The sequence below is a fragment of the Dermacentor albipictus genome, chromosome 6, assembly GCF_038994185.2.
Source record: "Dermacentor albipictus isolate Rhodes 1998 colony chromosome 6, USDA_Dalb.pri_finalv2, whole genome shotgun sequence".
In the NCBI taxonomy this organism is placed as follows: Eukaryota; Metazoa; Arthropoda; class Arachnida; order Ixodida; family Ixodidae; genus Dermacentor; species Dermacentor albipictus.
The window spans coordinates 10,111,406-10,138,538 of NC_091826.1; the positions used below are offsets into that span (position 1 = coordinate 10,111,406).

At 44.9% G+C, this 27,133-nt stretch overlaps 1 protein-coding gene across 1 annotated transcript in view; it reads right to left on the minus strand.

Annotated features, from left to right (window-relative positions):
- LOC139061451 (SCO-spondin-like) overlaps positions 1–27,133 on the minus strand; it is a 195,330-nt gene that overhangs the window by 23,408 nt on the left and 144,789 nt on the right. The window contains exons 61-68 of the mRNA XM_070541441.1: positions 25,873–26,087; positions 22,464–22,665; positions 20,625–20,758; positions 19,296–19,527; positions 17,473–17,691; positions 17,045–17,070; positions 10,145–10,310; positions 1,757–1,861 (exon numbers count right to left, since the gene is read on the minus strand). Coding sequence (XP_070397542.1) covers positions 1,757–1,861; positions 10,145–10,310; positions 17,045–17,070; positions 17,473–17,691; positions 19,296–19,527; positions 20,625–20,758; positions 22,464–22,665; positions 25,873–26,087 — 1,299 coding nt within the window. The remainder of the gene's footprint in view (positions 1–1,756; positions 1,862–10,144; positions 10,311–17,044; positions 17,071–17,472; positions 17,692–19,295; positions 19,528–20,624; positions 20,759–22,463; positions 22,666–25,872; positions 26,088–27,133) is intronic.

A 27,133-nucleotide genomic window follows, 5' to 3' on the forward strand; every position in this document is an offset into this window, starting at 1 on the left:
ACAAGCAGCGAAATTTTTCATACAAAGAAAACGATGCAACACTCCGAGTAATATGCAGGCAAAAGGAAAGGGCGTCATGACACAGCGCCTTACCACAGTGGAAGCTTACAGGATTTCTGTGAACAGTCTGTCTATCTGCTTAGTAAGTTAAGGAGGCAGATACATAGGAAGTCAACTGTGAACGATGTTAGCAAGCCGAAGGTTTTTTAACGATATGGATCTATTCAGTGAATGATGATGTTTAACAAGTAACGCTTAATGTAATTAATGGTTCGATGCAGTAGATCTTTGGGTGCGGGCTAACTTGGTGAAGTGGTACGTAATTCTGCATCTGCTCCTTATAATTGCCTTGATCAGTCATATCAGTGTTAGACTTGCTTATGCTGCGATTAACTCTGTGCATGACATATATGTCTTCCATAATAAAAGGAGATGCTCGGGCGGAGCAATTACTGGCGTGCCTATGCAACATTAGATCACATGTAGCTACAACCATCCACCTTTTTTTCTATTCTTTCAGCAAGGCCATTGGAACTTTAACAATTTGTCAATGTTTGGGAAGTTTTCTTTTTCACAAGCAGCCTGACTACAGGAAAATACAGTGAAGCCAATCTCGTTTTAATGAGGTCACCGACGCTGTAGGCGGGGCGTGAAATTTGAAAAGTGATAGTTTGGCCTTCCTTTTCTCTGCTAAGCATCAGCTTTTCTCTGGTGCAGAAAAGCAGGATTTTAGAAAAAAATTATATATATATGGGGATCTCACGCACTGTGGGAACGGATGTGAGCGAAGCTTTGTATGCTGTTTCCTTTGACTGGCGTTAATTAGCGATGGCGATGACGGCGAATGTGTAATTTTTTCAACGTTTAGTCCAGTACGAGAGTGGTGAGTTGATGTAAAACGTTACCTTCCGTGCACAACTGCTGTTTGGCTGCGCAGTCCATAGAACACACAGGGAGACGTGTTTCCTTGAGGCGTTGTTGTGCCTCATTGTTTATAATCTCTGAGAGTTGAGCACTGCAATTGCCTCACATGGCGCATCGCATCGTGGCAGAAGTGTTAACCTTTATGGAATTATAGAGTTCTGTGTAATTTAATTAATTCCATAGTTCAATTAAGGTTAAAGCTTCTGAAACGATGCGATGTGCCATGTGAGGCAATGACAATGACATGGAGTTCTGTGTAATTCAATTAAATTGTTACTGATTTATTTGAATTAATTGCTACAAAATTGTATGTATACATTGTATAGACACATTCTCGGTCTGCACCACGATTCGCTGCGTAGCGAATACGCTCCTATTCCGCGCGACGGTTCTTTCGGGCCTGGATGTCCTCTATGCTGAGTGCACGCTTTGGAGCCATTTTGCTGGCGCGTGTTTACGCACTCCTTCTGCATACGTGGCCGGCACGCTGTTGAGACGCCAGCACCAAGCGCTCTCTTCAGGCTACGGACGATTTACACTATTATAATCTAGCACGCGACTTCCACAGCCTAGATTCTGTATTTCTGTCGCATAGGAAAGCAAGCACAGCACATGCTATACGCACAAACTGCGAAACACTGCCGCGGCGCCGCCGGCCGGGATGCGCGGAGGCGAGCGCGATCTGGTGCTGTTGCAAGAGACCTAGCGGCACGCGCGGCAAAGCCATCGCAGCAGCCCCCGGAAAGTCTAGAGAAGAGGCAAAGAAAGCTTCGCTTTAATTCATCCACTGTTCTAAGTCTCATGCGTTGCTTTGAGAACCTTTTAGCCTTACCGCAGAAGTACACGGGGCAGCCCGCTTCGTCCGTCCTAGTCTTGGCCACGTCGCCCTTGCTGCACTTGGGGAGGCTTAGTTCTGGACACCTTTCCACGACGTCCTCTGAAATAATATGAATGAACATGCTTGAGTTTGAGCAGAAGGTTGCGCAGCTGCGCAACCCACTTGCGCATCCTTTTGACAGACGGACAAAACACGTAAACAACGAGGCAGAGGACAGAAAAAAAAAGGAGAGAGTAAACTGTGCTCACACAAGGTGATGAAGAGCGCGGCTATAATAGTCAATGAGGTCAGTAACTGCATTTGCCTGCGAATTGCTTTTTGAGCCAGTGACGGATGCGACCGTTATTACAGATCTTCTCTGGAAAAGGTATGGTATTCAGCGCGTTTAGTGCAAACTTGAGTACTGCTGGACATTGAACACATTGAACATTGAACACTGGGCACAGGGATAGTTTATTGACACACATCCAAAAGCAAAACAAAGAAACGGGCCTGTCTAAGTTCACGATGACTTTAATAATAATAATAATAATTCACCTTCTTCATTAGTTTTGTAGCATATTATAATGTTTTACAAAAGGCAGTAATTTGGGAAGAAGTCGAGTTTAATCTGATTTCATTAAGTTTTTTGGAAAAATCGGAAGTTATCGGGTTTTACCCGCAAGCGGAGGCCCCTAAATACATATACTCTGCGATACAGAAATGAAGCCATCTAGGCTTAGAGATGAAAGAAAAGGCACCTGTTTAACCATTTCATCTTTTACCAAATTTGCCAAATTTTTTATTTGTCTGCATAACGCTTTTGGGCATAGCTTTAAGTTAATGGTGGTCCCTGGAGTAACGCGCATTTCGCCACGGCAGCAACTTCAGACTGAACTCGCCTCGTAAAGCTTCCTTTCCCAAAATTAGACGTTAGTAGAATTCAAAATTAACCGTCCGAGCAAAGTCTAACGGACAAACATTGAACGTGGTCATTTGCTAACATTATCAAGGTGACGGTCTGTTGAAAGTCTCACTGATGCATTTCAGCCACCCTGAACGAAATGCGCAACTAGCATAAATACACTTCGCGCTCATGAACTTGCTGCGATCTTACAGAAGACCTTATCGCTACTGTAGTTCAGTAACATTTTTTTTTGCTATTTCTCCGTCGTATTCGGTGGCAGCTGTGTGCTGTTGTGGCCAGGCCGCCTGCGCAATAAGATCTGGCGTTCTGTGATGTCCAGAAGCCAAGGGAAGCGTAATCTTCGCGAATACTCGGATATTGTCTAACTGAAGGTGGTTCGTCCATCTGTGTCCTTGTTCCCTTCATTGTTGTATACCTTCTTTTTGCCAGTGTAAAATTCAACGCAATGTAATCATGTCGGCGAAGCACAGGTTAGTTGATGCAAAGGTAAGTATGGGCCTCCCAAGAACACCAATAATTGCATCCGCGGATAGAACTTAATACTTCAGAGCACTACCCAGGAAAACTCGTCATCAGTCGCATATTGCCCTACAGGCTGCGGTTAAAGAGAGAGAAAGAGAGTTTGTTTGATGGTAAATAGAAAGGTTAACGTAGTCACAGGCTTCTCAGATTACTCTAGAAGTGTACGGCGACACATGAAAGAGTGGAAATAAAACAAACATAGAACCACACGTGCGAAGTTCACTGGCGTGACAACTCGAATTTGCAAAGTATTGTCATGGCCTGTGCCCCGTCGGAATGCTAAAAGGAATTCTGTCGCCCGCATCACAGAGACAGTGCACCACCACAGTTGTTATTACTGATGACCTTGGCAGCAGCAAAACAGCATGCAACACAATGACAGTGGCACTGGTTTGCGGAAGGTTCCCGTGTTACTTACAGCCAAACGAAGCGGAGGCTGCAGGCTATCGTGTAACGATGCGCGTCGCACAGTTAACGACCGTCTCGTACGGCAGTAGTCGGCGTTGGGAACGGAGCAGCGATGTTATTCTTATCGGTGTCTCCCATGTATCAGCTCTTGTTTGCTTCCCAAGCGTTGCAAGCTCACCCAGGGGCAGTCACTTACGACTGGTCCTTTTAATGTGTTTGTTTACTGTTGATCAAGGACAGCGACGGTGAAGTTACTGCTCGGCCTCGAGGTGCATGCCTATTCCTGAATTCCGCGGCCATGATGCGCTTTTACTGTCTGGAAGAATCCGGTTCGAAAAATAAGACGGAAAGTGTCCCAAAATATGATAAATATTGGTGTCGTCAGCCTGGTATTATTTCGAACAAAAGAACTTTCTATCAGAATCAGAATCAATCGTCAAGAGTAAACTGGTATTGTCCTAAAGACGAAACGTCAGGCTTACGACAGATTGGTGTCACAAATTTCTTTTGTCGGCTAGTTACAAAAAAAAAGCGAAAATTTTTTTAAAACTCTGAACTTCCACATAACGCCAAGCGCCAAGGACGACATGCCGATAGAACGGTGGCTCACTGTAATTGTGTATTTTCTTAGAATAAGGCCCAAATTTGTTTAAATATGTGAGCTGCGTTACGGTATACATGCATGCATGACGCAGTTGTTTTGATGAAGTTAGTAGTGGAATCTACGCGGCAAAACCTTGTTGCTCTACGGGAGTCACTGTGTGCCGCATTTCGCTTTTCTGGCGATAATTTTTCTAGCCCTTGCTTGCGTAAACCTCTCACGGCTGTTTTCGTACACACTGGCTTGTGCTGGCCACCAGCCTTACTGATTGTTAAGGCTGCTGAGATATTGTTCGCCTGCCTGTTCAAATGCTTCTTTATGTAACCATATACATGTTAGTATTTTGAACTGAAGAGGAAGGATGGGTGCACCTTCATTTGCTGTAACACTTCATATAGCAATGCGCCGAACTACCTGAGACGCGTTGTTGGCACATGTCAAGTTTGGTCGGTGATCTAATGCTTTTAGGGCGTCAAAGAGCGGGTGTGAAAAGAATGCTTCACACCTTCTTGGCAGCTGTCAGATAAAGCCACCACTGCCTGAAAAAAACAAATGGTGATAAAAAAAAATCAATTGCATTGCTTTTGTTTCTTCCACACTTGGGTCCCGTTAGACGTTTTCGTTTGAAACAGTTCTTATCATGAGCGCTGAAGGGTGCTGTTTTCTCTGAACTCAACTGTGCCTGGCACTTTCAGGGAAATATCTGCTGTTTTGACCATGCGTTTCTTCCTCGGAAAGAAGTCGCTCCGTTCGCCGCATTCCCGTTATCGCCATTCGGAGAACAAAGTGCAATGAATTGCGGGACGGTCTTTTCAAAAATCAATGTGTTCTCCTAAATCTTCGGGAAAGAAAACGCAGGAACCGAAATGGCTGTTTATTTTCACACGTCGGTGCGCCTCTAAATGACGAAAATCTCAAACAGTGTGGACAACAAAAATGTAGTGAACCTCGTATGTAGTGTGCTTCATTCGTTAAGGCTGCAGACAATTGGTGTTCTCCTCGGGCAAACTTGTGAAATATTGACGACTGTGCTCATTTATCTTCTTTTTCTCTTGATTAACTACTCGCTGTCATGTCTGTGTTAACATCTGCATATATACATATGTGCGCACTGCATGCGCGTTCCATGCAACATGACTTATTTTGAACTAACAGCGTACACCTGTGCATCAGCGTTAAGCATTCTTTGCAAGGTTTTTGCCCGCCTTGTGTGCAGCAATGAAGGCAATTTCTTTCCTAATCCATAAGAAGGTAGAGTCAGCCCCGTCATTGAATGTCACCACTCATTACAGGGTTGATAATTTCTTTTTTTTCTCTAAATATCAATGATATTCATGTTGCAAGCACATTAAGGACAAGGTGAAAAAAGGGACAACTTAAGTAATGTTGAATGACCTGGAAGTGATGTTCCGCATCGCCTGCAGTGATTGTCAGGCCTAAAAAGTGACCACCCACACCGACGTAGCGGAAATTATACATAGAATCAGTGCTGCAACATATGTAAAACGTTCTCGATCAGAATTTCAATAAACCCTTTGAGAGCACTCGAAATTGAAATGATTGCGCAACGCAGATTAGAATAGCGTCATCGGCGTGTAATACAACTGAAACCGCTGTGCCCACGTTTCAAGTTACTCCGCTCACCCGTCTACATCTACAGTTCATCTCGCCAAAGAAATCGCGTGCACGCAGGAATCGGTGCCAGACGACGCTCGCTGTTTTCGGCTTAGCACAGCGCTCGCACATCCAGGGCGCGCGCCGCGCCATTACGTTGATGTTTCTCCAGGCTTTCATCGCCAATTCCAAAAGTAGCTCGACGCGTACCTTCTTCTCAAAATGCGCACCGTCGAAGCTATACGAATAACCCAGAGGCACTACGCCCGCGTTCATACGGGTTTTGTCACAATTACCGTGGCCTCCCATCTACGCTGAGCGATATCAGCGCACAAGTCGCGCTATATTTTTACCCCACGTCATATACCAAAACACAACTACGGTGTTCTTAAGACTCGGTGTTTACGTTATCTCTTTCTTCCTGCATCTCCGTTAGCAAAGAAAAATGGCTGCCATAACGGGACGGCCGCACGTATATGATTCCTGGCTGCTGATATGTCGCCCGTCGCGCGACAGTAAATGTTCCTCTGCGCAATACCACGCAGTGGTATGGAGGCCAAGGCCACGTCGTGAGGTAATCGGGGCTACCATGCGAGAGTCGTTTGTTGCTCGCTGAAGCATCCGCGAATGGCCGACGCCCGTAGGCTGGCGAATCGGGACAACGAAAGAATACGACAGCAGACGGTGACTCGGCCAGTAACGAAACTGCTCTGGAGCGCGGCTGTCGGCTTTGCGAATCGCGCTGCTGATTAGTCGACGTATATTAGCACCGTGAATAGCACTGTTACCCGATAGCAGAACCATCTGCACGGTGCTATCAGTCGATAGCTCGCTGGAACAGGTGTCGTGTGTCGTTATGAAGAGACTCCGAGAAGTCGCTGCCTTGATTGCCGGAGTCTCAGGCAGCGAAAAAAGGAGAAGAAATCCTCCGATACGTTTTTCGCGCCGACAGTCTGTAATTCGGTGCTGCGCTGTATGTATTTACGGTCTGCGAATAACGTTGAGACGGTCCACGTAGAGTACACACAGCCAGCAGTCCTTCTCACCATCGTGTTCTTGCTTCCACCTCGGCTTTTGCCGCTATTCGTTTTTTTTTGTCTGTTTCTTTTGAACTCTTTCATTTCTGTATTTTCATATTATATCTTGCTGGAAACAGGAGCGGGCACATAGGAATTCATATCATGCAACCTTCTCGAAGTTAGGGATGACGCTTGCTACTGAGCGAGCGTATTTGCTAATCGAGGCCCGTATTCAGAATAAAAATACTTAAACTAGAACCGTTTGCCAGGGCACCTTCGAGCCAGTCCTTTAAAACGGACATGTTATTAGGAATGACTGCCGGCCGGTGGAAAACAACACTTACGACCGAAAAGCAATGTGAATTCAGCCCCAGGTTTCTCACGCGTAATAAAGAGGTGCGATCAGTCGCGCCTTGATGGCGCAGAAAAAGGAGTCCAACGCGTCGCGAACCACTGGTGCTTGTGACAGCGTTGCCGTCCTGAATAATTCCCTGGTTAAAGAATATCCAAGCTCCGTAGCTTTCGCAACAGTGTTCGGTTTTAACGAGATGCTGTGTGGATGGATGACACAGCGACACTGTAATCACGTCATTACGTGGACGGACGCGCATGCCTCGCCTCGTATCGACAGCCTAAAGGTACGGTTCCTTGTGGACAAAACGAGAATTCGCTGCCAGCCAGCGGATAAAAAAAAAGAGAGGACGAGAGATGCAGCACTCGCATCATTTTTGTAACTCGCTTCATACTCTTTTTATCCAACGTTGTGCGCCAGGCACATAGAGCCCGGTAATTTTCAACAATGTCCCTTACAGTCGATGAATGGGGTGTTTCGGAGAAAGCTCCCCGAAACGACGTCAGCGATAAAAGGCGCCTGCGTCCGTTTGTTCGCCACAGCGACGCGGCTTGACATCATCAAATACAGCCGGTGCCGCTGGGTCCAAGAAAAATGTGGCGCTTCTTTTTTTTCCTCTCTCTTTCTCTCTCTCTCTTAAGTATACTTGCCGGCTATATATTTCAAAGCAGGACACATTGGTTGGGGGGGTGCGCTGCGTCACGTCACTGCACAAGACTACATCTCAGCGCAGGTCTCTTCAGGCCCGTCTCCTTTCTTTTTAGGCACGTGTTCTTGTGCGACGCTTGTGTCAACCTCTTGAATCATCGCGTTCTTTTTTTAAATTCTCTACCAAATAGTCTAAAGAGTGTATTGGTATGATGCGAGATGCTGCAGGAATACACCTTCATAAATATCGATGAACGTTACAGCTGTACTACTTTACCTCTTTATTGTTTTTATATTTATTCCGGGAAGGGGTGAGGGCTCACTGCTGGCACTGCGTGTGGAGGTATGACTGGTGAGATAATTGGAAATATATTTGACATACTGATGTGAAGATTTTCCCTTTTCTTGATTGCTCTACATCCGCTTATTTTGATGCACACTCTGCGCTTCGTCATGGGCCATGGAACATCTTCCGAGTTGAAAATGTTATCGGTCATCGAGCAAGTGCCATGGATGCGTTATGCGCACTACATCTACTACTAATGCCGCACACTCCTTGTTTCCGCCCCCTAAGTTTCATCTCGAGAAAACGCGTAGGCGATTGAGCTCTCCTTGAATATGTCATTAATGCAGAAGACAGCCGCATACAGGACATCATAGAGAAAAGGCGTGGCTCTAAAAATAATGAGCTGTTGGTAAATTTATTATGTCATCGTGAAGTCTGCTGTTTAGGTCTCGATATCTTTTTCAGCAATCCTATGTCACCGTGCTGAATCGTGTTGGAAGAGCAACAAGAGACAACTGGTTAAAACCGAGCAAGTTACTGGACAAACGCTTTTCCGTCTATCCAACTGTCCCGAATCGCCATCTTGCTATCCATGTCAGCAGGCACTATCCTGTGCCGAGATTTATATGGGGTAGCAGCCATTGACTGTCGTGGGGTTGGCCTTCTCTTAGAGTGGCCGTGCAGTTCTTTGTCACCAACGAGTGGGCGTTCATAGCGTGTTTTTACCCTGAATCAGCAGAGCCCCTTTGGTAATAGGGACGTGAGCTGCCCGAATGCGGCAGCACTGCAAATGAGAGAGAAGCCTGGACAGCAATTCAAATAGAAATTAAATTAAATTATGGGGTTTTGCGTGCCAAAACCATGTTGTAATTATGAGGCGCGCCGTAGTGGAAGACTCCGCAAATTTTGACCACTTGGGTTTCCTTAACCTGCACCTAAATCTAACTCCACGGATGTTCTCGCATTTCGGCTCCATCGAAATGCGGCCGCCGTGGCCGGGATACGAGCCTGCGACCTCGTCCTCAGAAAGCCGCAATGTGCTCAACGAATGAATTCGTCACGGCACCAAGTGGTGGTCGGCACCCAGCAGCTACATGCAGCTCTATTGCGTACGCGCAGTGTTTGCTTTGTGAGCGACAGGGCTTGAATGCGCGCTCGCGGTCATAGAGGTGCAGTCATAGAGGTCTGGCCATGCTACGTGGTGCGGACCGGCTTTGCCCTGCACTAGCTTGACCGACGGACAGTAGCCACACCCAACTAGCGCATCTTTTAAACGCCAGCAAAGCTCAACACTAAGCGAAGTCTGACCAGGAGCGGCCAGGAGTGAGCGCGCACTGGCAGGCGTGCGTCTGGTCTGATCTTAAGTTTCGTGTGGTTCGAGGCTAGTTAAGTGTTCAAAACTAGTCGAAATTAGCAAGAGCCGGCGGTTACGACACCGATAAGCAGGGTGGCCAAAGTTTAATTCCTGCGCTGGCGGCCGAGCGTGAGCAGATGATAGTCAGTTTCCTTCGGAAGCACGTAATTATTGTCGAAATTCGAAGGCACATTTCAGCTTACTTCAGCCTGTTAATAAACTGCGCCAATAGATACAGAATAGACACAGTAACAGTAGGAACAAGCGCTCTGATCCAAACACCTTTCTTGATTGATGTCACCTATTCGCCAATAGCAGCCGCGTATGGGAATCTGTTACATTACGAAATAAATCGACCAAAAAGGAGTGAGGAGCAGACTTCTCTTAAAAAGAGAACATCTGAGGAAAAGGTGACCTCGCGCTCCGCTTGCGAGCTTCACGCGCCGTGCGTGAATGCAAATTCTGGCTATGTTCAGCGGAGCGTATGCTATCCGCGGAATAAATTTTCCCACTGAGCCCGAGAGGTGGTTCAGAACCACTTTAATAGGTACTACTGTGTTAGTTTGTTATTCATGACTTCGCTAAAAAGTGTTTTTAAAGAAAAGGCATGGACAGGCACGTGATAAGGGCGCACACAAAGCGCCGAGCTGGCGCGCCAATCTGGCACTCACGGCAATGTTTCTCATCGCAGCAGCGGTCCTTGTCGCTCAACCGCACCAGCTTCTGGTCTTCGCGGCACACAGGGTCCGCTGGGCACACCTCGTGCTGGCAGTCGGCGCGGCCGCCTTTCTTGCACGTGCAGTGGGTGCACTTGTCACGCTGCCATTCGTCGCCCACCTGTGCCAATCGTGCGTGTGGGCGGTTTTAGAATAGGCAAAGGCTACGTTTGTCTGTCTGCGTACGGTAAGCATGTACGGTAAGCCACTAAACAAAGAACACACAAAGAAACAACACCAATGCACGCGCATTCAGAAATATCTGCAACGTTTCATTATGGCCAGAACACTATACAGAAACAGTCAAGCGCTTTCGTGGCACGCTACGCAGAATAGGCACTTCCCTAGTTGCCAAGTGCGACTGAAGCCCCAGCATACTTACAGAAGCACTAAATAGCAACACCTAATCAGTTTTAAAGGAAGTAATCTTTAAAGACTCAAGTGAGCTTTATTTGCCGGAGAAAAGGTTGGCTATGCATAGCAATGCCAAGAAAGTAAATTCAAAGCAGCCTTTCTTGAATTTCGCGCCAAAAAACAGAAGTTCTGTCATTTGCACGCGGCAGATTGTACAGTATACTTTGCAAGTTAGGGGAATTTCTATGCATGAAAAGTTCTGAATATTTTCTTGGTTGCACCTTTGGTTTCTGTGGAATGTAGTGCATCCCTCTTTAATTGATAAAGAATTAACTAGGGCCGTGCAGAAGCTTTTAAAAGCTGTAAAGGTGGCGTCGCCAGCCATCTTTCCCTATTGCGTCTCTTCTGGTTGACTAAATCTACACTCCCTGTAAAACATGCGCTTTTTGATACATCATAAATCTAATTTTCCAATCTGACGTGACTGAATATTCTTGCATAAGGTGCCTTTAAGCAATACCTACAAGTATGTTTGGCGAGGAACAGGGGCTGCGGACGCAAGCACAAGAGAGAAGTCCTCTCAATATTACTCCTTAAATGAAATGGGGATGTATGCTGCGTGCGGTGAGTGGTGTTTGTTTAGTCAATATTCTGCGTTATCTCGTTTAGATGTTTTCGATTGCTTCAATGATTGGTTGAGTTTGATAGCGTCTCAAAGCAGCACAGTAGCTGTGGGCACCAATGATATTAGCAACAAAACACCACATGTCCACAGAACAACCGGAGCGGGCGATATGGTTCCTTTGGGACGACTTCTGAAAATGGATGTTAGGGAGCTCACGAACATATTTGGCTGGCTTGGACGCCTGTTGGTTAAATGTTTGATGACACTGGTCACAGCGGGTCAACAGGTGGCTCAGTGATTGTGGAGGTATATACTACTAAATGCAAGGCCGTGGTCTCTATCACTGTTTAGAGCGACCATACTTCAATGGATGTGAAATGCAGAAAAGCCCGTACCGAGCATTGGATGCACCTTGTGGAAATCTAGGTGGGCAAAATTTCTCCCCAGATGCGGTTTTTTTCTGGCGTGTACAACAATCAGACGACTATTATTATTATTATTATTATTATTATTTTACTTTCTGATGTACTGTGGGAAAGCGGGCACACTTTCGAGAGTTTGGAGCGAAATAAATCACAACGCCGCGCCTTGCAACATAATGGAACCGTAATACAAACGGACAAAATAATGGACTCGGCGTCACGCATGACCGTGCCATACCAGAAACTGTAATTAAAGCGCTGGGCCCAGTTGCATAAACGCGTCTATAATGGCGATTGAGAAAATAGACGCCTAGACTTTCGCGAACTGTCGGCGTTAGTAAGCTATAACCTATCTAAGAACCACATTTTAAAATTCGGAACAAGCTTTTATTTCTTATTTGATGGGAAACCTGTACATAGGGTTGCTTTATTATGAGTGGCTATAATTAAACAGTGTCCATGGTTTCAGCCAATGATTGAAGAACGCAGCACGGCGACTGTAGATGGCTCGCACCAATGGCGTGAACGATTCGTTCATTGTCGACAAACGTTCGGCGAAATGTTTATCGCAATGCCAAAATGCCATATCATGGACGTACAACATGGATTGCTACGATGACATTCAGGGCCGACCTTCTTGGCACATGGTGGTGAGAAATGAGTGATAAGACCTTCAATCGAATTTCGTCACGCCTTCTTAAGAGAAATACTTAGCTCTGGTGGTCGTATCTAAATACATGTAAAAGAAGAATTCGTTTTTCTCGGTATTCATTGCACCAGACTTGGCGAGGCTTGTTGTATTTAATATAAAAAACTTAAAATGTAGTGACTGTTCTTTTCTAATTTTTGATTGAGGTCGTAAATTTTTTAATTAAAATTGGAAAACATCCCAAAATTTCCGAAGACGAAACTATCAAGTTTACAACTCTGTAACTAAGCTAGAATAAATAATATCAGAATTCTGTGAATTTCACCTAATAGCGTATCTAAACAGGACAAAAATGCATGTTGCACATGAATCTCAAAAAATGCAGTAACGTGAAAATACACCTTTTGCAGAACCCTTGTAAACAACGTAACCAATTCAAATAAGATATAAATTTACATATCGAATTTGTGAGCTTTGGATGATCTAATGGATGCCGTTTACAGAACCGTGATTTATGTTTTTGAAGCAGAGGCATTAATCTGTAAACATTGTGCTTCTAACTTGTGAATTATTGAAAATTCTTTTACCGAAATTCAGGCCATAAATCTAAATTCCGCTACCAACAGTCACTAGAATTTAACTTTTTCTCTCAAACGTAACAAAGTTCATTAAAATCGGTGTAGCGGTTATCCCAAAAGGACTTTCTGCGTTTCACATGTATTTGAATCGGTCGCGTGGGAGTTGCGCCCGAGCTAGAGCTTCCTCTTAATACTAATCCTTTTTTACACGTATACATTTCATGTAACTTAACGATGTCACTTAATTTTGATGTTAACACTTCGAAGTCGAATTAGCGACCAATATTTCCATCATTGACAGTTCATGTTGACAGCAAGAACCAGAGAGAGAGAGACGAGCGGGCGGGCGGGCGGGCGGGCGGGCGGGCGGGCGGGCGGGCGGACGGACGGACGGACGGACGGACGGACGGACGGACGGACGGACGGACGGACGGACGGACGGACGGACGGACGGACGGATGGACGGACGGACGGACGGATGGACGGACGGATGGACGGACGGACGGATGGACGGATAGATAGATAGATAGATAGATAGATAGATAGATAGATAGATAGATAGATAGATAGATAGATAGATAGATAGATAGATAGATAGATAGATAGATAGATAGATAGATAGATAGATAGATAGATAGATAGATAGATAGATAGATAGATAGATAGATAGATTCAGTTGTAGCTAATTATTTTGTTGCGCGCGGTTTAGGAACGGCTTTCGGCACACTTGACAAAGTTTGCCATTTCGCACTTCTTTACTGGGCAATCGAACGCCCTGTTTCTTCGGTAGCCGACTTATCGCGCAGTGTCCCACGAAGCTGGTTTCGTGTTCCTTGCTTTTTGGTGTGGGCATGATTTTGCAAAAAAGAAAAAAAAAGAGGCGTTGACGCGTGAATGGCTGAAGCCTATTCAATGATTTGTATAAAAAAATTAGCGATGGTCCCTTTCGCTGGACTCTTTATGTTTCATGAAATGACAATTTACCCTTTCTTGGGGAAAACCACATGAATTGAAGACTAACTAACGCAGTAATCCCGCATTAGAATAGCGACGTCCTCCATTACTAAAGGTGGAACAGCTTCTCTTGTCGTCTACGACGCTGATTCGTCACAACAGCAACAAAAGAATAAATGCAGCTAGCTGAGTGGATGGCCTCTTCAACGAAGAATTGTCGAGCTAAGCAATGTGCCCTGGCTTGACGCTTTGAGGGGAAGCCTTGTCCCGTGCGCGGGCAGTGTCCGCGCGGCGCCAGCCGCATACTCTGCCTCTTTGATGTCCTGTGCTGCAGCGAAGTCTAACGAGGGGTACTTGCTTGAATTGTTTGAATGGAGGTAGAAAATGTTAGCAACTATTTTGTCGTCCGAAAGGTGTGAAAAATGAATAACATGACACAAAATGAATGTACTACAGACATTAGACGTACCTCGCAAATATGCACGGACGAAAGGGAAATGTTACCAGGCCTATCCCTTCCCACCCACACAGACAGGTATAGTTAACCTCCTGCGTTTCTGCTCTCACACTGTATTTATCTGGTGACTCTAATTACCTCCGAGGTCATCGTAGTAGGATCAACTGAGTCAAGTAATACAGGTAAAAAACACAGGAAAACACACACACACACACACACACACACACGCACACACGTCATATATATATATATATATATATATATATATATATATATATATAAGAAGCCAACAAACACTCTGACACCGAGGACAACATGGGACAAATTACTTGTGCTTAATAAATGAAATAGACAAGCGATAAATTAATGGAAATGAAAGTGGATGAAAAGACAACTTGCCGCAGGTGGGGAACGAGCCCACAACATTCGCATTTCGCGTGCGATGCTCTACCGATTGAGCTACCGCGGCGCCGTTTCCCCATCTACTTTCTTGTGTATTTACGTTTCTTAGTAGTACCCCGAGAGTGTTAGTAGAGCCCTGGCAGTAGAACCCCGGCAAGGCAAAGAGGGTAACTTAGACGAAATCACAAATAAATGTTTTTCTATTGCATGCAACGTAGCCGCCGAAGGCTTTCCGAAACGTCAGTATGAAAATAGCGTGCACACTCTATAATTGAGCGACACAGACCGAAAAGGTGACCTATCTTGTTTATTTACCAAACACGCATTCCTGTCTGGTATATGACGTTTAATTGATTACTATTACCGATGAATATATGAAGCGGAACGTTGCAGGTTCAGGTTATATTTTTTATGTATTGGCTGCTAAACTGATAGAATCACTTCCGTTCTTTGTGCCTCAGTATCTTATAAATAAAACTCATACGCAGATCTGTAATTTATCTCAACTCGCCATCTCCATCCAATAACAAAAGACTTACCAAACTGCTAAAACATACGATACTGTAATCCTCCAAGCTCAGAGCAAGCGTAGACCTGAATAGTCTGTTCGGCGATAGCGCCTACAGTTACTGTATACCCAGTTCAAATTGCGTTACGTTGTCATCTGTCTAATATTTTGCTTGTAGCCATTGCACTTTAGCTTATTATTACCCACTGCTGTTTACATCGCTGAATGGAACTGAGAGTAAATAAATGATATGACATAAAACAAGCTTTTCGATGTTTTCGGCCAGAATTTACAATTTTACGGCAGCCGGTTTGTAACAGCAGGCGTTAATTGCGACGCGCAGCGTGAACACCAGAAGCCTTCTTCTGAAAAGTTTTTTATTTGCGGAAAATGCATACCGGACACTATACTTCGGAATGGCTAGTCTTGTTGAAAGGCACATGCGAATAATGTTATTGCTTTTAAGCGAACCCAGAAACCGCAATTTAGAAAAGTAACTCATGTATAAGGAGTCAAGAAATCCTTATTTAAACAAGCCGCTCAAGCCATGAGGCGTGCAAGAAGATCCAGCACGGTTAAACAAATAAAAAAGGAATATTGATAAGTTGCAGTTCGGTGTTTATGTTATTCGAACCTGTACTAAGACCTTCCTTAAAGCGAGAATCCTTATTCTTCCTTTATTTTGTGTGCGCGTGTGTGTGTGTGTACTGAAAGCTTATTTGTGGCTGCCTCGCTCACATTATTTAAGAGGTTGCTATTAACGGCAGCATCCGATGAGCTCTTGCCTTATATAAAAACGCTGTAGGGAAAGAAAGAGGTAGATAATGCTTCCAGGACCATGCCAAAGGGTTTAGCCTTGCAACCGTTATATTTCTGGAGGTCGCTTGCAGGCACGTCACGCTGCCTGAACAGGGCCTCGCTAATGGTTCGCACAATTTGAAACATTCTGGCATGATTCCCCACGTTGTCTTTTCTAAAGGTGAATATTTCTATCGATCGCTTTAGCTTTGCTATTAATAATGAATAGAATCCGACAGAAAAAAAAAAGAAATAGCAGTGAGGAGAACACAAGTGATTTCGTTGCAATGAAAGAAAAAAAAAAGAATGGATACTATAATGGTAAAGTAAAAATTAAACAATGTCTACTGTACGTTATAAATACGAGTGCGATATTCACGTCAGCGCAGACAGTATCTATCAGTAAGACTAATATACAGGGTGTCCCAACTATCATGCACCAAGATTTAAAGATACGCGAATGCCACGTATCTGTACAGAACCAAGGTAATGTTGCTTGCCATCGCTTGGAGATACTCAGAGTACTTTCTTTATTGCATTTCGCCTAAATATATGATTAGTCGTGATTAATTAATCACCCTCGCAAATATTATAGTTAGATCAATAGTGTCAACGAGAAAATTGTAGACCAACGTGAAAAACTCCCGATACAGCTTTCTGTTGCTCAATACGTGTTGCATAAGTGTTTTTACTAGTGTGAAAGAAGCCAGCGAAAACACGCAAAGTGCCTCGAGCGGCCAGTCGCGCGGCAACCGGTTCAGCACACACGGAAGAAAGTCGCATTCAACGTGACAGCGATCACAAAAACAGAACACGCATTCGATTGTCTCTTCACAGACACACTGGGAAACGACACGGAAAGCGAAGCGGGTGGTATTGCTAAGGACGCCACACTCGCACGAATACGCGCAGCGCATTAACTGGCAATTCAATTATTCGTGATGAAGATCAACGCAGTCACATGCAATAGCAGCCGCTAAGCGCCAGAGTAAGCTAGAAACACGGTTCATTTTTCTCTGGATAGCTATACAGAAGAAAAAAAAAAACATGTGCGCTATGTGTATCCTAAAATTCATTCTATGAAGCGAGTAAAAATTCGTGTGCTCACCTTGTGGCCTTCCTCATCACAGAGTTCTGAAAAAAAAAGTCAGAATCGATGTTATTTCTGTTCTTTAACTGCAGATGTTTGTGCTCATCTAAAACTAGTCTTGCGCAGTGCCAGCTAATACCTTATAACTAACGTTAAATACGGGGAACTGAAAAAAATTTCGTAGTATTATTGCCCTTCGGCTTCCGTTGGCGACATGCGTATAATTGTATGGAGTAACAAAGGAGCGTAAGAAGCATTAATCAAAACTTTAGGATCAAAGGACAGTGGAACAACAGGAAGCCTCTAGCCAACCAGACACTAGCCCATGTCAAGAGGTGTTTACACTTTGTAGTGAATTGGTGACAGCGATCAGGCGCTCATCGTAGTGAGGTGAATATTGGTATGGCACTTAAAAACAAGTATTAGGAACAGAGAAGCGGGCGTACCGCAGACTTCTCGGGGTCGGCAGATGCCATCCAGAAAGACCGATCCCTCTGGACAGAAGCAGCCATCGACCAGCAACTTCTTGCAATCTGCCGCGTGGTAGTGGCTCTTGACGGCCGGCACACCTTTTCCGCTATTTTCCGCATGATACTCGGCGTCACAGGTCTGCGGGCAGCCGTCGTGGCAGCTCATGTACGCCGTGTCACCGGGACACGTTATATCTGCGTCCGGAAGGGAAACATTTTCATGTATTAGCGTCTAGAGAATAGTTATTGGAAGCCACATTCTACACCTTGCAATAAACTTAGGAGCTTGAAGATATTTTTTCGCTTTACTACTGTGATAAGTCCCTCAGAGGCAATGTCTCCTTTTTTTTTCATTCTTAGAAACGATGTTCTCCGTCGGTCATTTTCAGGGATATCATGTTGCATGGTTGCTGATTGGCTAATTCCGGGGGCCGAACGTAGCCCATCGCCCCAGTGAGGTGTTGCTCCAGACACCACTCCCCAATCTTTTGAATGGCACGAAAATAAGACACCACACAGCGAACGCGACACACAGAAGCAACTGCGTTCCCTGTGCGGTGTCTGTTTTTCGCTCGGTTCCAAATAATGTATAGCAAACCGCCACCACCAACTGCAAGTTCTCTGAAGCCAGACACCACGTCACGCAAACGTGTATGTATTCTAGAAAGAGATCGATTAAGGATAAAGCCCCCGAATGTCTTAACCACACGCTGCGCTGTAGAAAGAACCAAAGCGGCTGGTAGTACATTTCCCAGTATTAATATCTTAATATCTCACAAGCGGTATCTCACATATAGCATTCGACCGCCACAGCGCACTCGACCATATTTGCCTGTGTACCATGATAACCTTGTGTTACGATGTATACGTTTGAAAACTGGTATCTACAAAACACTGTTACGTATCTAGGAGAGACCACGCTAACAAAATTAGAGCTTATCAGTGCCGTACCAATGCGTTTATGTATTCATTTTTTCCTAACACGATTAGCGATTGGAATGAGCTCCCTAATGAAGTGATGGCAGCTTCTAGTTTTGAAAATGCTATTGAGAGCCATATTCTTTGATTGTTCGGGTAATCATTTCTGCACATACGCTACTTTTTTCTGTTTTGTTAGTTAGTTACTTTGTCACTCATTTTGTTTTGTACTTTGTTAGTTTCTATTCCGCTTTTGCGAATTTCAGTGCTTAAACTATGTTGTATTTACTGATGTATTCTTTTGATGTTGCTGAATATGTTTCCATTGTGACCACCTGTATTTTAACCCCCCTGCGATAATGCCGTACAGGCGATGTAGGTATACCGAATAAATAAATAAATAAATAAATAAATAAATAAATAAATAAATAAATAAATAAATAAATAAATAAATAAATAAATAAATAAATAAATAAATAAATAAATAAAGGTGCCCTAACTCGTAACTTATACGCCACACACATCTTCTTCTGGGTTATTGTAGGTTGCACGATGGGGGCTGTTTGTCATCGCAAAACTTAGGCACTTATGAGCATGTGGGTTAAGATCAGATGTCGCGGCTAAAGGTGGTCGCGTAATGTGTATTGCGCCGTAAACGTAAGCTTCCGATTTGAAAAGCCGTCAGCAGCGGCCCACTGGTGCGCTATCGACTTTCTTCACGGGTGCCGCTAAAACCTGCGTCCCGATAGCGTACCGGACAGGTGCGTGGTTCGTCAGCTGAGCCTCGATACCTCAGCGCTCGAGCGCGTTGTGGGTCGCGGGCAGATCTATCCCTGCGTGGTTTGCCGGAAACAGACACAGTGAGGGAAACGGGTTCTCACTGCAGAATCGCTGTATGTAGGCGTCGTCGACATGCACGCCGGCGCGACAGCAGGAGTGCGCGTATTCGACGAGTGAGGCGCACGTCGCCGCGTTCTCCGTGACGCTCAAGGCGGTGTCACGACGGCACTGGTCCAGGTACTTGGACACGTCCACCAGGTTGGGGCACTCGCCGAAAACCGACCGGTCCAGCATCTCCGAGCAGGCGCCCGGCGGAGGAGGCGCGGTCGGCTCCTGGAACGGACAAAGTGCGCGACGTTCAGTGAAACTCTGAAAATAAGCGGCGCGTATACAGCCTCTGCCTTCGTCACGTTATTGGGTTTTGGGAAGTTACCACAAGAAGACACGACACTCGAAGAAATGGAGAGAGAGAGAGAGAGAACCCAGAATTCAAATTGGCTGTGGACTTAAATAGAAGGAACTCCGCTTCTTTGGTGGAAGCTAAAACTTGTGGCGTATTTAGGCACAAAGAACGTATTAAAGTTTTCTTGCTGTCAGATTAGCTAAGAGGTGCGTGCCATAAACAAGGCAGTTGATTAAAGAAATGTCCGGTGCTAATTTCTCCATTATCGTCGTCTGTTTTGTCCATAATTTACAAATATGACACCTTGTAGCAGTTCAAAAGATACCACAAGCATTGCTGTAATTCCCTAGATCAGGCAGTTCGATCGAGAAAATATGACGACACTTCACTATCTTAGTGGGTGGCGAGAGGCCCACGCGCGATCACTTAGAAGGATGCATTCGGAGAGCAAGTCTGCACTGATACCTTCGCATGTGAGTGTGTTATAAGCTTTATGAACAATGAAGTTCGGTGAAAGTTTCTAACGTACGTAAAAACTCCTGCATTGCCGGTTGGCGCGCGTATTTTATTTAATCGGTCATTCCTGTGCGCTTCCTTCATATCTTTTATGGCAATATGGCAGAACTACTCCTATATATATATATATATATATATATATATATATATATATATATATATATATATATATATGTATAATATGAAGCAAGGAAAAAGCTACGCTGTTTACGAGACTGACTGAGGCCGTTTTCTCTCACTGGCTTCGAGGTAACATAACTTAAGGATTGCCCTGAACTTGACTTTTCTTGACATTTGGTGCATAAGAAACAAGGATAGTTCCATCATCGCCAGAAATTGAAAGCAACATAGCGGTCATTACAAGATCCCCGGCTTACAGCTGTTCTGTATTAGCCCAACTATAATCCTATGCGTGCATGCTTCCCGATAATCTTGCTTCTTTCGGCACCATACGTATGCTTCACGGTAAAGGTATGAGCCTGTGCGAAATGATTAGGCCAAGATGACTCACGACGCCAGTGAAATTCATGACGCATTCCTCGGGTGAAAGCTGCGTTTCCCAGCTGCAGATGAAATCGAGCAAGTCGTCCGAGATGGTGCCGTCCTTCTTCTTCTTGTCGTCGTCCGGCTGGCCGTTGCAGTTGCCTGCGCCGCGAAACGGCAACGATTATCTGAAGGTGGCGCTCATGTCGGCTCCACACGAGAGCAGTGTCGAGATGCCTTGACGTCCAGTCGGCTCATCGTGATACGCAAGCAGCGCAAGGAGTACGTGTGAAGAAAGATGCTGCATGCGCAGGCAAAAGCGCTCGCTGACGAGCTTTACTTCGCATGCAAAGGTTCGCTTTACACACTATTAATCTCGTTTCTCTTAGGCACCAGCTATAAGTGTGAAAATTGCTTAAATATTGCTTACTTAGGTAAGTGGAACTTAAGCGCTTTTCTTTTGTTTTATTCTTGCAATGGACTGTTTTTCCTAAAGTTGCAATGTTTATAATTGTTTTCACGGCCATACGGTGCTCATTGATGTGTCATATTTTTTCCCTCTCCATGATCTGTGATGATTTCTGTTTGCTGTTTTTACCAGTGCTTGTGTAAACCTTTTTGATACCCCTCCTGCGTGGGCCCTAGCTCGGGCCTGCAGTATTTCGTAAATAAATAAATAAGTAAATAAATAAATAAATAAATAAATAAATAAATAAGTAAATAGTATCTCAAGCTTTCCATATACCTGGGCCTATTATCTGCAACACGTACCCGTATGTGGCCCCATGTTTAGGTACGTGGGGTGTGGCCCATATCACACCTATCATTCTTCCACTTACAGGTGTGTGAACGAATGATCCCGATAATATGTACAAATGTGGAGAACGGTGTTCCGTAATGGTAGCTGGAACCTCGTTCCCCATATTTGTTGTCATGTGAATTTGAAGAGAAAAAAGTTTGAGAACACAGCGCACTCCTTATAAATTTTGTAATCTTATATGAAAAGCGATTCCAGGGAATGAAAAAAAAAAGTTTGCTAGATGTTCCCCTAAAGCTGCAACGAGAATAAAGGTGCACCCGTGCACACGAATCAATGTATCTCTTTTTTTTTATTTAAGCAAGTGCTTCTACGAGTTTCATATTTCCTTTCTTCGTGTCCACGCCTCTTGCGCAGCAGGTGCGGCACAGCAGCCTGTATTCTGTTCGGCAGACTCGCTTCTGCCTTACAGAGCAGCGCAACTATCACGTGCATACAATTACAATTTTCGCACACAAAACGGTTACGCTGACGTGCCGCCGGAAGCGATTCTTTTTTCTGTCACTATACCTTTGTTCACTTGCGGGCTATAATTCAGTAAGATCTTGCTTACATACGCTAGACAAAATGCCGTTCCCTGCTAACATTTCTTTCGTATTATACTCTAGCACTTGCGAGCGTTGCACTTTCTGTCGTCAACGTTCTTTGTGGTACAGTGAAATCTGAATCAATTTGATTCCGCTGCAACTAAATGAATTAATAAATCTTTATGAACAGACGGATAGCTAGTGACCGGCGCAGACTTAAATGTCTTTTTTTCTTCTTTTTTGTGGGGCGGATTAGAAATATTACTGTTTTACGAGTGTAAGTCAAAGGCGGAGAGAAAAAGGTGTCTTACTGAGAGGGACGTAGCAGAAAGAAATAACTGGTTTATTATTCTTAGATAAATAAAATTTGCACACGCGCGCATGCATTTGCGTTTGATAAAAATAAAACCGAGAGAGAAATACGCAGTCCTTTAGAATAAAATGAGCATACTCGGCGGTGTACTGCCCCGCACTCTGTCATTTCATTCCCACGAAAGTTCGACAGCAGGTTTCGCGGGCTTACCGCAGAGACCCTCGGTCCGGTTGAAGAAGTTCTTGGAAGGCACGTGGATGGTGAAGGCAGCGCTGATCTCGTTGTAGCGCACCTGAACACCCAGCTCTCGGAAGAGCACGACGGTCACCCGTCCGGGCATCGCGAACACGGTGATGCCATCGCCCTTCCACGGCAGGTCCTTCGCTTCGTACTCGTCGCCGTCGATGACCGCCTGCAGAGGGCGAGGTTCACTCTCAGAGGCAAGCAGGTGGACGGCACGGAGAGTTTTGGTGGACAAGTACACACGGACAAAGTGCGCGAAATTTGTTCAGACTCACAGAGAATAAACGTTTTTTTTTTTTTTTACAGCGAACAACAATAGTGTGATATTCAGCGGCATCCCTGTCCCATCGAGGTGATCCTTTTCACCGGGAAGCCTCCTCCCGTCGTGCCCAACAGTGCCTTGGGCTAAAAGATTTGGTGGACGCTTAAGCTTCGCCTTTAAGAGTGCAACGCGATAGCTTTCAAAAATCCCTAAGTGCTTCCCACGCTTCCCGGCAACTGCAGCTTATGTAACCATAATGTTTACCGCGAAACGCTGGCGGCGAAGGATATGCACAAAGGCGATCTTTCTGATAGAAACGCAGCCTCTAGTGCGGGCCGCGATGCGGCAGAGGCGAGCGCCATCTGGACATGTCGCAAGGAACCGGGCGCGCCGCTTTATGACGTTTGAAATTTGCGCGCACAAACACGGGAGGTGATGGCTCCTCTATGAATGGTAGGAACGCTAGAAAGGGTCTCTTTTTGTTTTTCACGTAACGTAATTGTGCTTTCTCGTATATTCAAATTCCGCTAAATAACTAGCAGTATATTACTAGCAGGCCCACCCGATATGACAATGAATACGCCCTAACCCCATATTTTGCTCGCACAGATCTATTTAAATTTTCTTATTTCCCGAGAACCATTAGTGAATGGAACTGCCTTATCAAAGCAAGTGATTCAACTGTGAAATAACCTTTCTGAGCCTGTATTATTGTTGCTTCTTTTCGTTGCTGTTTCTTTTGTATTTCTTTTGTGTTTGTATAGACCACCCTGATTGGACCATGAGTCCGCAGTATTGTATAAATAAAAAAAAATGTCTGTGGGTCGTGTGTAGGTCGTACTTTACGACTTTTCTACGTATTTTACCGTCAGCGACGTCACGCCGGACGCGGTGAGAACGTGCCGTGCATACAAACCTTCGTTTCTTTTATATGGTATCATCCTGGTGGAATTGTGCCGTGATTGTGATTCATTGTTCGGATCGTCTTTTGTTGAAATAAACTTTTTCTAACCTGGCTTTAACATCAACCCGGATTAACATAACACGTTTAACATCAACTCAACACTCTCGTTTTGGACCAAGCGCTGAGGGAATTACGCATCCGCCGCCAACATCACCGCTAATCATCGTCATTCAAAGGAAACAGCATGCGAAGTTTCGCTTACATCAATTCCCACAGAGCGTGAGATCCGCGTATCTTTCTTTTTATTTCTTTGCCGTTTTCTTGCTTACCCGTTTTTGTGTCATAAATGTTTTTCCATCATGGTACACGTTGTACCCTGTCTGTCTTTGGAACCCCGAAATTCGTGCCAATGGGAGGTGATAAGTTTACCTCATTAACTTTACGCTTCTCTCCCACCGGCATGTCTCATTTCAGCCTGAAGTTGTTCATACTGTGCCAACCGAAGCGTAGTTTCTCTGAGCCTTGCAGCCTATGCACGGCCGCTCCGTGCTTAAATAACCTACTTTTACTGCAGCTTTAGTGCTCTGATTTCTCACAGGCACTCATTAAGCTGCAAGCAACACGTTGGCTAAAACCCTGAGCGATATGCTGTGTGAACACAGGCGAGTTCACCGTACCAAGCCACGCAGCGCCAATGGCCATCGGAGAGGGATACGTGGAGCTGTTGCAAACGATCGTTTTAAGCGCGGGCCAACGCGTAATTCAACGCGCGTGATGCTATGGGGGGCAAACTAATGGCCAACCTTATCACGTGCAAAAGAAGTACGGTGAACTGCCTGGCAGGATAGATTACGTAACCTTTGTGGGGGCCTCGACGGCACTATAGCATTTAAAGCACGGCTACCACGGGAGCTATGCTCTTTACTCGAAAACACGATGTAGCGGTGGTTTCGCAGTGCGCTTACGCTTTCGTCGTCCCCTACATCATTGGGGTTGGTTCTTTTCAATCGCTCGCGATTTCAAGATTCCAGATTTGCTAAATATTTGGACTGGTGCAAGCGGAGTCAGAACCCTGTTTAGCCGATGACTGTGCGATAACGAATGCAATGTTCTCATGGTACCGATATTGTAATAGGTATCTTTATATTTAACCACAAAAAATGCATATATGGCGACTGAATATAAACTATAAGCATAGCGCGGGAAGGACGATCGACAAAGACTAGACAGGACAAGCGCTAGGCGGTATGCTTGTAGTGTAACTATGTATTACCAACCAGCCCCAGCCTGTGCTCTTCTGACGACTAAATATACCTTTGTATAATACAAAATTCTGAGTCTATATTAAATCTTGGATGTGCAATGAAAGCTACGCAAGTTAATTATTCGTCAAAGTCTTCAAGGCTACGTAAGTTAGTCATGCGCTACGAAAATGTCGTCACTGTGACTTGGATAACCGCATACCTGCGTTTGAGCACCCGTATGTTGACATGAGAGGCACCATCGGCGAGAGAAACAAACAAGGCCGTACTTGCTTGTACTGAGCGCTCACTGCTCCGTGATGTGAAATGAATACTACGGGTCGCGTTAGCGAATCATAAAGCAGAAACAACGGCGCGTTTCGCACATGGAAGGCAAACGTCCAAGTTGATTGCTCCTAACACTCCTATGGATCTTCTGTTCAAATGACGTTGTGCTCAGCTGGGTTAGTGGTGGTCAGGGAAATAGAGGCCGCCGGTTGCCGTTCACGATTGCTTGACGCAAGCGGCAGAGCCTGTTGCGCTACATGGGTGTTGTAAGACAGTATTTATAGAACACGCGCGGGTCGTGCTTCCAAGCAGAAATTTGTAGAACAGAAGAGAAAACTGTTAATGTCATTGCAGTGTCAACACGCCGCATGAATAAACGTTCCCTGTTCTTGCTCAGCGACTTGATTTTCTTCTTCCCGTAAATTTGGTGTTACATTGCTGAATCAGTATGTGCATATACTCGTATTCATTACCACGCAAAGGGTGCAACTAATCATTTACATTTACACTAAGTTTGAGTCATATGCAAAAAAAAAAATAACGATCTGCCATAGGAGCATCTACAACTCAGAATTTCTCCTGTAAATTTTGTACAAATTTGCGGAAGATATCTAAGTAATTGTGCGACAAGTCAATGAACGATCCTTTTGAATGGCGACCAACTAAATCCAGTTTGCTCACCGGCATGTGCCTTCTGATGCGTGCCACGTGATTCTTGTGCTCCACGTTGAGCCCCACGATGCAGGTGAGCCGCTCGTCGCACTTCCCGGTCACGCCGTCCACAGTGAACCGTCCCTCGGAATCGGAGACTAAGTCGAAGTGCCCACTCGACTGTAGCTGGAACTTCCAGCCGTCGAACGTCTCGATGGTCGGGTCGCCGTATCCCGTGCATACCTCTGCAGTAATAGTGATAGTGAGCGAGTGAGTGAGTGAGTGAACAGGCAAAGTATTTTGTCGGAGAGCAGTATTAGTTGTTTAGCCGTCGGCATAGGTGTCTTTGAAAGGCAATGCAGAGCCATGCGCGCTCTGGCAAAACAATGCGCTGTAAGACTAAACGTCATTTGAACAATTTCTCTTTCAAGTTATGCAGTATTGAATGCGCAGTACCAAATGTGTCGCTTGTGAAAAAAAAAAGTGTGCTGCTGATGCTTGATCAACATGCATCAACTGGGCAGTGATAAGACTCTGAGTTTGTGTTACGTTATGGATTATCTGCTTAGGTTATTCACCTTACTAAATTTCTTTTTTCACCGTGATGTAGACCTGTCCTAAGGAATAATGTTAGGCGTATATTATTTGTTTGCCGTATGAACTGTGCTGTGTCTGAATTCACAAATTTCGACACATTCCTTTCTCTTTGTTCTTTTCCCTGCAGAGCGCATAAAAAGGCGGATATACGTCACTTAACCAATTTTTATTAAAAATAAATTTCTCTCCGTTCTAGCCATCGTGGTATATGTACATATAAGAGCACACATTCACACATAATTATATAAAGCTACTAACAGACGTGCCAATGCGAGAGCTCTTATCGTGACGTCACTAGGGAAGCCCATTGTCTTATTTGAAAGCATCGCTTACAAAAACAACATGGCGGAGCGCCAAAGTTGTATCGCATGAATCCGCATGGGCAGTCGAGTATGCCTATGTTATTTCACGGCGTGCAGTGCGCTGACATTCTGGTATCGGAAGCTGATGCCACGCACGCACATACCTTTTGGTTATTATGGCAGCTTGAGAAGTTTGCGGTCATTGCAAAGCCTGTTCTTTAAATCTATCCCTGCTGTTAGAGCAACAGACATGTGCCCCCATTTATATGTCATCTTATGTTGAATTCCAATGGTAGATTCAGATCAACGTTTTCTGCTCTGTATGGAGCAATCCTATTCCAGTAATAAAATAGGAGCGGGAGTTGTGTGTTCCAATGGCAGATTGGGACCAG